At 40.9% G+C, this 12130-nt stretch overlaps 1 protein-coding gene across 1 annotated transcript in view; it reads left to right on the top strand.

Moving 5' to 3' along the window:
- LOC124794905 overlaps window positions 1-12130 on the top strand; it is a 175112-nt gene that overhangs the window by 17410 nt on the left and 145572 nt on the right. The window contains exons 3-5 of the mRNA XM_047258605.1: window positions 1108-1188; window positions 11649-11823; window positions 11902-12011. Of these exons, the coding sequence (XP_047114561.1) occupies window positions 11732-11823; window positions 11902-12011 (202 nt within the window). The 5' untranslated portion in view covers window positions 1108-1188; window positions 11649-11731. The remainder of the gene's footprint in view (window positions 1-1107; window positions 1189-11648; window positions 11824-11901; window positions 12012-12130) is intronic.

Below are 12130 nucleotides of genomic sequence, written 5' to 3' on the forward strand. Positions count from 1 at the left end.
ACACACACTCTCTCTCTCTCTCTCTCTCTCTCTCTCTCTCACGAACTCATACACACATGACGACAATCACTGGCAGCTGGAACCAGACTGCGAGCAACAGCGCACGATGAGAGAGGCAATCAGGTGGGGGTAAGGAGGAGGTGGGGATGGACAAGGGGAGGGATAGCAAGGTAGGGGTGGAGGATGGTAAAGTGCTGTTAGTGGGAGTGTGCAGGGATCAGGGATGATGTGGAGAGTAAGGCGGTTAGATGCAGTTGGGAGGTTAGATGGAGGGTGGGAGTAATTGGGGGGGGGGGGGGGGGGGAGACAGTGGAAAAGGAGAGAAGTAAAAAGACTGGGTGCATTGGTTGAATGAAGGCTGTGTAGTCCTGGAATGGGAACAGGGAAGCGGCTAGATGGGTAAAAACAATGACTAACGAAGGTTCAGGCCAAGAGGGTTATGCGAACATAAGATATATTGCAGGGAGAGCTCTCCCTCAGCAATTCAGAAAAGGTGGTGTTGGTGGGAAGGACCCAGATGGCACAAGCTGTGAAGCAGTCATTGAAATGAAGACTGTTATGTTGGGTGGTGTACTAGGCAATTGGGTGGTCCTGCTGTTTCTTGGCCACAGCGTTTTGGTGGCTATTCACACAGTCAAAACAGCTTGTTGGTTGTCATGCCCATGTAGAAAGCAGGGCAGTGGTTGCAGCTTAGCTCTTCCTCCCCCATCTGGTTGTCTCTCCCGTTGGGTGCTGCTGCTCGCAGTCTGGCTCTAGCTGCCAGAGACTGTGGTCATGTGTGCAAGAGCTTCATTGTGTGTGTGTGTGTGTGTGTGTGTGTGTGTGTGTTCGACAAAGACCTTGTTGGCCAAAAGCTTAATTTTGGACTGTCTTTTTGTTGTGCCTATCTGCGACTCAGGATCTCCACTATATGGTGAGTAGGAAGTATTCTTTTCGTAATATCGTTTTAGTAGAATAATGCACACACTACAAATATTCTGAGATAATTTTTCACAGATATGGTACTAATGTCCTGATTCACTTCCTTTGACATGTAAGTCATTCTTCTGTTTGTTTAAAGTAGTTTATTTATGTAAATAAGATACTATTTACTTTTTTGTGTTTCAGCAAAGGGTCATTTTTTATCTTGCAATTCTGCCAAAACCACTTAAGGACTCAGAGGTTTCTGAAATAATACCTCTTTTTCAAGTGAGTGCAACTTTTCACAAAAGTGTAATGCTTTCCTTTACATTTTATTTATATACAGTACTTGTGTTACTATTTTAATGGATTATAACTTATAAGACATCCAAGTTCTCAAAATATAGCCAGACTCACCAAGCTTAAGATGCTTAATATCATATACACAAAAGATACACTTGAATTTTTTGAATAATATTCATGCTTTTGCAATCAAATAGTGAAGCAAAAGGAAGACAGAAACAATAAATGCAATCAGAATTTCAACTAGACCTTTTTAATACTAGGTTAAACATTGAACCATACTTATGATGGTTTGATCCACAACCTCAACTAAATCTATTACAATTCTCACAGTACCCCACTTATAGGCCTGTCACTAATTTCTTGTTCCCCATCAAATGAGTTGAAACTAATTAAGGAACTGGTTAGGCATTTGGCAGATGCTAGCTTTATTTTACTACTCAATCGTCTTGATATGGGTTGTTCGCCAGTTGTTCCTAAAACACTTTAGGCAAATTCCAGGTTGGTTCTTTTTAACGGATACAATCTATTTCCTTCCACATATTAGTCCAGTCTCAACTTGGGCCCTCTCTTAATAACCACATTGATGACAGGATGTGAAATGCTGCTGTTTCTTCCCCCCTCCCTCCTTTTTTCTAGCATCCTTTCCAAACATATATTACATGTGACCCCAGTTTAATCACAATTTAATCACTAGTAAAAGATTTTTTTTCCAGTGAATTTGTGGCCCATCACTAATGACCCAGTCATCAGCAGGACCTTAAATCGTGCTCTTCCATACTCCCGTACTTCGTCCCAAACCAAATGAGTTACACAGTAGTTAAGACATTGGATTTGCTTCAGGAGGAGGGCAGTTCAAATCTCTTTTGACTATAATCATTCAGATTTTCCATTAAATGGTGGGCTGGTTCCTTTGAGACGTACATCCCTAATCCAAGCTTGTGCTCCCTTTTTGATGACCTCTTCATTGATTTCTCTTCTTTCCTTCTGAAGTTTAACATAGCCCTGATAAGTTTAGTCATGAAAAGCAGTCTCATATGTTTTTGAATTTAACGTATGTTACAATTCACGTTAAAGTAACAAACACATTTTGTTTTGTTTTGACCCAAAAACATCCTGGGATACAGGCTGCTTAAGATAAAGATGTTTTATTTATTTAATCATACCAGAAGCATCAAACACTGTATATAATGACAAACAATGGATGAAATTTTATAAAGATAAAATTTGTAGAACTAGAAATTGACCATAAAAAGGAAACTATAAAAAAATCTTTAACAAGTGGCTGTCTACTACAAGAAAAACCAATTCAAACCTAACTGCTCGAAGACCTAAACGAGTGGTTCCTACCTAAACTGGCTTCCTCTAGCACATTTGGGGTAACCTCCAAGAGCTTCTCATCAGTGCTGGTGCTTGGGCATAACTCACCCTCGATGTGGTGGGTAGTGGTCTGCTCCTGCCCACTGTCATACACCAATGGTTAATTTAATAATCCCTGTCTCTTCATGTTGATTCTGCTTCTTGCAACTTCGAAAAGTAGTCTGTGCAAAGATCTCCGTATGTTCCTCTGCTCTGTGTGTTCTGAGGAAGTTCTTCCTTTACTATAGACCAATCTCCCAGATGGACTTATTTCCTCCTCAAGTTTCTACAGTGATTTGTTGCAGTATATAGTGATATTTTCTGTTATGAGCTGGAAACTTCTTGATTTAAATTGGTAGCAGGCAGATTGGTATCCATGGAAAGGGATGGCCCTTAGATGTAAATGATTGTTTTTTTCCTTCTTGGCTGCCACTTCAGGTCAGATACTAGGGGATCGATACCAGCTTGCACTATAGTTGGGCAGTTGGTGCGGGTCTCAGATGTCCTGTGATTATATGTCAGCAGCTCGTGGTCTTCTGATTAGTTTTGTTGACTTCCAATCTAATGACTCCGGGTTTGATTCCTGATTGAGTCAGTGGCTTTCACTGCTCAGGACAGGTGTGTGTGTGTGTGTGGGGGGGGGGGGGGGGGGTTGTTGTTGTTCTCATCACAATTTTGTCGTCATTGATATGCATGTCACCAAAAAGGCATCAAATAAGAAGAATTACACCAGGCAGTTGATTTACCCAGAAGAGAACTCCTACCCAAATATGCCATACACACATTTCATCATTGTGATGGTTGCAGCAGAGAAACACAAGGCAAAAGCTGTAGTCCTTATTGCCCTGGGTTGTGCACGCCATGTAGTGCCTGCTAGTTTGCGCGCATTGTTGTTTCCAGCAGCTACTTCATGTTCATGCAATTTTTCCTGTGAGCAAGTGCTCTGTCTAATGTGACACTCATACATTTTGGAGTTGTAGAATAGATGACTTGAAACAGTGGTTTGAGAGACAGTGACATAACAGAGAAAAGGTTGACTGTAGAAGAGACTGTGGGTCATGATGAGTGAAGTCAGGGACAGTGCTTCACATAATTCCCCTGGCCTCAATCTCAGCTAAAGCCCTGCCCCCACACCCATTTCATCCCTGCCCCAGGACCCTGTCTGCACTCATCCTGCACCTACATTCTCTCCTGCAGTCTCTCAAGTTGGAGAAGTGCGGTCCCAGCACAGTGCATTCATTTCTCGTCCAGCATATAAAGCCTGGTGATGGCAGGTTCCGCAACTGCAGTCTTGATTTTTAATAAAATTCCAGCACCAGTTGCAATTATCTTTTTATTTTAAAAACCACAACTGATTTCAGCCCCTGAGACTGTTATCCAATCATATCTACTTAGTATCAAACCACAAAGTGCAATTTAATTAGTCAAACAGATAAGTATGTAGCAGTACGCATCTTTAGCAGCAAGTATAATACATAGCTATCATGAAACAATTCAACCACATACTTCATAAAACAAAAATGTTAAATGTTACATGAACTTGTCTTCTATTAAAAATGTATCACTACATAAACTAAATAATGTTGAAAAATAACTCATCAGTAACCACCATAAAAGCATTTTATAAACTTATTTACTATCTAAGAAGTCTAAATATGTAACAGTACTTTACTTGTCAGACATCCTGAGAGGACATAGAATGACTGATGAGAGATGCCAGGTGATGGCACTTAAATAGGTGAGAGGAAGCTACAGGGAGGGCCTGTAGACATCAAATAGATAGGGAGGGAGAGACAAGTGCTGAAAAAAAAATTGATGAAATGGTTTAAAAGTAAAATAAATTATCGAACAACATGGTATTTAAAAGACTGATGTAGATACATAAGAAATAAATGTAAAAGGTATTATTACAAAGCAAGACTAAGCTGAACGAAAAGTCAATCTAGGAAACCAGCGATGGCAAACAGGTGGAAACAGCAAAGGGTATCTCTGCACACAAAGTTGATTTATATGACATGCACCTATGAAAAAATGAGTGTGGTCTGTTGTTTATAATAACTGGTCCTACCATACTTGGTAACGAAGTTATGAAATTAATTTAACAATAATACATCAAACACATTTTCAATTTTTGAAAATATAATGTAAATGGGTAGAATAAACAAATCTGCTCACCAAGTGGTGATAGGAGAACACACATACAAAAGGTATTTGTGGTGTCGCCAGCAGACACCACACTTGCTAGGTGGTAACCTTTAAATCGGCTGCGGTCCGTTAGTATACATCGGACCCGCGTGTCGCCACTATCAGTGATTGCAGACCAAGCGCTGCCACACAGCAGGTCTAGTCTAGAGAAACTCCCTAGCACTCGCCCCAGTTGTACAGCCGACTTTGCTAACGATGGTTCACTGTCTACATACGCTCTCATTTGCAGAGACGACAGTTTAACATAGCCTTCAGCTACGCCCTTTGCTACGACCTAGCAAGGCGCCATATTCAGTTACTATAATTACTATCTTCAAGAATGTATTTTGAACAGATAATATTGTGAATCATGTACCGTCAAGAGCGACATTCATCATTAATGGATTAAAGTTAAGTATGAAACTAAGTACATCCGCTTTCTGAATTCTCATTCCTTGTCATGTTCCAGACCTCACGTCAGTATATTTCTTCCCTCCTCACGCCAGCCTGTGTGAGCTAAAATGCGTGCATTTCGGCCTCCACTTGTAACACGGTGTTGGCTCTTCTGCTAACACAAAAGTATTAAAGTTTGCAAGCCTTAGAAACCAGTGGCTCCTTCTTCTGCCTGAATGGTTGAAGGGGTAGGAAGAGGGGTGAAGGAAAAGGACTTGGGTAGGTTTAGGAAAAAGGGTAGATTTCGGAAAAGTCACCCAGAACCCTAGGTCAGGGGAGACGTACTGGACAGAATGAGAAGGAAAGACTGACAGTTGGGGATTGCACCAGACGAGATTTAAATGTCTGAGAGCTTGAAGGTGGAAGATATAGTAATACATAAGAACAAGATTACTGCCAAAATGTCACGCAGGAGTTATTAAGAGCAAAAAACTTAAGTGCATCGTATGTGATAGAGGTCGGGAGGGAGAGGTGGTAAAAAATAGATGGGTCAGAAAATAAAACACGTAGAAAACTAAAAGAGAGGGAAGAAAGGATTAGTTACTGTGAAGAAATGTTGAGCCTGAGGAAATTGACATAAATTAAGGCCAGGTGGTTGGCGAGAACCAGCGACATAACAGGACATGACGTCAGTGCCTATTTCACCACATGTGCCACCTGGATTCTTCCTCAGAACTCCACAGGTGGGAACTGGCACTACAGCACATCCTTGGTCTTGCCACCAGTTTGGCCCTAATTGACATTAATTTCTTCAACCCCAGCATTTCTTCACAGTGACGACTCCTTTCTTCAATCCATTTTAGTTTTCTGCGTCTTTCATTTTGTAACCTGTCTGTATTTTGCTGTCCCCCTCCCACCTCTGTTACATACAGTGCACCTAGCTTTTCACTCTTAAAAACTGATGTACAGTGTTTTAGCAGTAATCTCTGTCTTACATATTTCCACCTTTAAGCTCTCAAGCTTTAAAATCTCGTCAGGTGCAGTCCCCAACAATCAGTTTTTCATTCTCACCCTGTTCGGTAAGTCTCCTCTGATCCAGGATTCTGGGTGACTTTCCTGAACTGTACCCCTTTTATTAAATCTCCCCAATCCTTTCCCTACACCCCTGTTCCTTCCTGTTCAACCTGTCTCCCAGAAGGAGCCATTGGCCCTGAAAGCTTGGAAACTTTAATACTTCTTCTATATGTGTTTTCCTGGCATCACTTGGTGAGTAGATTTTTTATCTATCCACTTACATTATATTATCACACACATTCTGTAAGACATCCAGGAAAACAATGTGTATTAGGCTTTTTTTTTCCCCCCCCCCACTCAGGTTCATTTTTCCATTTCATGCAAAACTGTGGGGTTTTGTTGGTATTGGTTCACTGTGTACTTTCGAAATTAAGTGAGAAGCAAAGATCGATTTGTCTTCTGCATTTTTCCTTCCTAGTTATGTATGTTCTTTGAACTGGTTTTAACGTTTCTACCTGTTTGTCCAATATAAAAGGCTTTTCAGTCAGTGCAGCAGATTTTATAAACGCCAGCAGTTGTAATTTGAAGTTGTGTACAAGTAGCTGAACAAATGAGTTATTGGTTCTGAAGGCAATTCTAACATTAAATCTGCAGAATAATGCATTGTAGCTTATAAGAAACATTCCCATAAAAGAGAAACAAGATGACTTTTAATGTTTCTGCAGCATTGTCACTAAATTTGTTGCCTTTATTCGGAAGAACCTTGAGTTTAGAATTATGTATTTTAACAACTATGGACTAATAACTGTTTTTGGAAGCAACATTGTGCACTGTATGAAGTGCTTTTTTTTAGCTTCTAAACTCTTAAGGCTTAATTTAGGTATTCTGTTTATCAGTGCTTGAAAGAAGGCTTTTTTATGTTTCACTGAGTGACAATAATTCTGAGATATAATGACATCATTACACACACACAAATGCAATTAACATGCTCATGACCACAGTCTCTGGCTGTTGAAGCCAGACTGCGAGCAGCTGTGCATGATGGCAGAGGCAACCATGTGGTGAGGGTAAGGAGGAGTCTGGGGTGGGGAAGGGTAGGGATAGCACGGTAGGGGTGGAGGCAAGTAGGGCAGCTGGAACAGAAGGGGCTAGATGTGTAAGGACAATTACTAACAAAGATTGAGGCCAGGACTGTTATAAGAACATAGGATATATTGCAGAGAAAGTTCCCACCTGCACAGTTCAGAAAAACTGGTGTCCAGATGGCACAGGTCGTGAAGAAGCCATTGAAATGAAGAATGTTGTGTTGGATGGCATGCTCAGCAACGGGGTGAACCAGCTGTTTCTTAGCCACAGTTTGTTGGTTGCCATGCCCACTTAGAAAGCAGCACAGTGATTGCAGCTTAGCTTTTAGATCACATGACTGGTTTCAGAGATAGCCCTGCCTTCAGTGGGATAGGAGATGCTTGTTACTGGACTGGAGTAGGTGGTGATGGGACATGTCTTGCATCTAGGTCTATTGCAGAGATACGAGGCAAGGGGTTGGGAGCAGGTGTTGTGTAGGGATGGACAAGGATATTGTGTATGTTCAGTGGGCAGCGGAATACAACTGTGCGAGTCGTGGGAAGGATAGTGGGTTGGAAATTCCTCATTTCAGAGTATGATGACAGGTAGTTGAAACCCTGGCGGAGAATGAGATTCAGTTAATCCAGTCCTGAATGCTACTGAATCACAAGGGTAATGCTCCTCTGTTCCTGGATGGTGGGACTTTGGGAGGTAGAGGGTGACTGGAGAGATAAGGCTCAGGAGATCTGTTTTTGTTAAATATTAGGAGTGTAATTACAGTCTGTCATTGAGTGAGACCTACAGTATATGTTACCACTTGTCACTATTAGATGCAATGGCCATGGGTAGCTAGGCTGTTTGGAAGGGACTTCTCAGTATGGAATGGGTGGCAGGTTTGTTGGGTTGAGTAGAACCAGGTGAACTGAATGGGGGACAAGCTGTTGTGGTTCTGGAGGAATGTGGATAGGATGTCCTCACCCTCGAGCCAGATCAAAAAAATGCCATCAGTGAATCTGAACCAGATGAGGGATTTGAGATTCTGGGTGTTTAGGAAGGATTTCTCTAGATGATCCATGAATAGATTGGCATAGGATGGTGCCATATGGATGCCCACATCCACACCCTGGATTTATTTGTAGGTAATGCCTTCGAAGAAGAAATAATTGTGGGTGAGGATATAGTTGGTCATGGCAACTATGAAGGAGGTTGTTGATTTGGAATCCATCGGGTATCGGAAAAGGTAACGATCAATAGCGGTAAGGCCATGGGCATTAGGGATGGTAGTGTACCCGGGGAGAGGTTCTCGGATGGGCCTAAAGATTTGAGAAGAGACTGGAGATCCTGTTGGATTTCTGAAATGGGGTCACTGTAGCAGAGGTTGTAGGTGGGTGAATCTAACAGCTGGTGGGATCCTTCTGCCAGGTAATATTTGTGGTTCAAAACTACAATGGTGGAGCCTTTGTCAGCAGGTAGGATTGTAAGGTCAGGATCAAATCCTTAGGCCCGTCCCAGACTCTCTCCTCAAAGGTCATCTCTCCCCTCACCCCTACCACTCCCTGCACTCGTATTTTCTATATGCTTCCTAAAGTCTATAAACCCAGCCACCCAGGCCGCCCCATTGAGGCCATTACTGTGGTCCCACTGAGAGAATCACTGCTCTTGTAGACCAAACATTGACCCTTGCCTTATGTTTCGTATCCCTATAATAAATGTAGATACAAGACTGTCCCATACACCCTCTCACTGCCATCAATCCAGTCCAGTCACAAAACATCACCTATCTCATCAAAGGCAGGGCTACCTGTGAAATCAGTCATGTGATCTCCAAGCTAAGCTGCAACCACTGTGCTGCATTCTACATGGGCATGACAACCGACAAGCATGTCTGTCTGCATGAATGGACACTGACAAACTGTAACGAAGAAACAGCTGAACCACCCTGTTGCCGTCCATGTCATCCAACACAATGTTCTTCATTTCTCCCTGAACCATCCCACCAACACCAGTTTTTCTGAATTGCACGGGTAGACGCTCTCCCTACATTCCCGTAACTCTCCTGGTCTCAATCTTCCTTAATCTTTGTCATTATGCATCTAGCCCCTTCCCTGTTCCCATTCCAGCACTACACAGCCCTCATTTAACCATTGCACCCTCAGTCATTTTACTTCCTCCTTTTCCACTAGCCCTGCCACCCCTCCCGCCCTCCATCTAAACTCCTGAGTGCACCTAGCTGCTCTACCCTCCACCATCTATTCCCCACACACTGCTACAAATAGCTCTTTACCGTCACTCACCCCTACCCTGCTATTCCTCCCCCTCCCCACACCAGCCTCTTCTTACCTGCACCTGGTTGCCTCTCGCATCATGTGTTGCTGCTCACATTTTGGCTTCAGCAGTCAGAGACTGTGGTCATGTGTGAGCTGCATTTGCATGAGAGACTTTACCTTTGCTGTTTTCGTGTATTGACTTCTTATTCATCTTATGATCTCTTTTTGTAATGATACCTTTTACATCTCTTTTTCTGTTATTGTTATTATTCATTCTTTCTTTACTTTCTCAGACGATAAGTCTGGTTAAAAATGGAAAGTGAGGCGGACCTTGATCAAGCGTCACTTCCTTTTAACTGTATGGTATGTGTTATATTGCATTTAGGAACTTTCGGGTAATTGAACATGTATCAATAATTACAGATTTCTGTAGTTGTATATATAAGTTTGGATGTAGCTGTATTGCAATGATGTACTGGTGGATATTGTGTGGTATGACTCCTGTAGTTGATAGTATAATTGGTATAATGTCAACTTTATCCTGATGCCACATGTTCTTGACTTCCTCAGCCAGTTGGATGTATTTTTCAATTTTTTCTCCTGTTTTCTTTTATATATTTGTTGTATTAGGTATGGATATTTCGATTAGTTGTGTTAATTTCTTCTTTTTATTGGTGAGTATGATGTCAGGTTTGTTATGTGGTGGTGTTTTATCTGTTATAGTGGTTCTGTTCCAGTATTATTTGTTTTCATCGTTCTCCAGTACATTTTGTGGTGCATACTTATATGTGGGAACATGTTGTTTTATAAGTTTATGTTGTAAGGCAAGCTGTTGATGTATTATTTTTGCTACATTGTCATGTCTTCTGGGGTATTCTGTATTTGCTAGTATTGTACATCCACTTGTGATGTGATCTACTGTTTCTATTTGTTGTTCGCAAAGTCTCCATTTATCTGTTGTGGTATTGGGATCTTTAATAATATGCTTGCTGTAATATCTGGTGTTTATTGTTTGATCCTGTATTGCAATCATGAATCCTTCCGTCTCACTGTATATATTGCCTTTTCTTAGCCATGTGTTGGATGCGTCTTGATCGATGTGTGGCTGTGTTAGATGATTCGGGTGCTTGCCATGTAGTGTTTTGTTTTTCCAATTTACTTTCTTCGTATCTGTTGATGTTATGTGATCTAAAGGGTTGTAGAAGTGGTTATGAAATTGCAGTGGTGTAGCCGATGTATTTATATGAGTGATTGCTTTGTGTATTTTGCTAATTTCTGCTCGTTCTATAAAGAATTTTCTTAAATTGTCTACCTGTCCATAATGTAGGTTTTTTATGTCGATAAATCCCCTTCCTCCTTCCTTTCTGCTTAATGTGAATCTTTCAGTTGCTGAATGTATGTGATGTATTCTATATTTGTGGCATTATTATTATTATTTCATATGTCAGCCTTTTAAATATGTATTGTTCCAGACTTTATTTTAGTTTTACAGTATTTTTATCACTTGCCTCTCCACGTTTACGTACGTGCTGTCTACAGCCGCTCCCTGTAACTTGCCTCTCCCCTGTACCACCTGTTAGCACATCTCATTAGTCATTCTGTGTCCTCTCAGGATGGCTGACATGTAAAATAATGTTAGCATATTTTAATTTCTGGGATTGTAAACAAGTTTATATAATGTTTTAATGTTTATTGACAAGTTATTTTTGAACATTATTTAGTTTATGTGATGTATATATGTTTTTAATGGTAGATGAGTTCACATAACATTTATCGTTTTTGTTTTTATAATACATGCCGTCAGATTTTTTTCGCAGTACTTGTGTGTTACACCTATTGCTAGTCTTGTCTTTCACTAATTCTGTTGTACTTTATAGTTCCATACTTTCGTAGATACCATTGGATAATGGCCTGAGAGGGAAGGGGGGAAACCAGTCATTTAATTCAAAAACAGTGTGTTTAGTGAAGAGGGGGGGAGGGGGGCATGCGTGTGTGCATGCACGAGTGAACACGCGCGCCTTTGGCAGCTCTCAGTTCCACTACTATTCAGTGAATTATTACCGTAACTCCTAAATTACTTTAATATTTAGTTGCTACCGTTGTATTAAGAACCAGTAGTATATCTCTGCAAATGTTTGTTGCATTAAGTGCGTTTTGTTTCAGAATACGAGACCACCACTTGAACTTCTGGAATTTATGTATAAAAGCATTCAGAAAATAATATCAGATTCTTAAGAACTCGTAAGATGATTCGGAAGGACTTGCGTGTGTCGGGAACTTACTTGTTATGTAATGGCAATCGCATCCACAAATTCAGGATAAAATGGCGCTCAAAGAGGTTTGTCAGATAAGTTTTCCTAAATGTAACCAGAAATATGCTGCTGCTAACTTCTTCTTCTTCTTCTTCTTTTTACAGTACACCCACTATGGAGCAAAGACGTGAAGTGATGCGAGTAACAGAAGACATTGTCAAAACAAATAATCTTCCAGAAAGAATAACAACGGGTCAGCTGAAAATTACTACCAGTATCCTTTCATGATAGTGTGTGGTGGTGATGGATAACCAAAGTGTGTGTGAATGCTAACACTAAAAACTTTACAAAAAAAATTGTGAATGGTGTTTGTTTATTATTTGTTAACAAAGA

The sequence above is a fragment of the Schistocerca piceifrons genome, chromosome 4, assembly GCF_021461385.2.
Source record: "Schistocerca piceifrons isolate TAMUIC-IGC-003096 chromosome 4, iqSchPice1.1, whole genome shotgun sequence".
Classification (NCBI taxonomy): Eukaryota; Metazoa; Arthropoda; class Insecta; order Orthoptera; family Acrididae; genus Schistocerca; species Schistocerca piceifrons.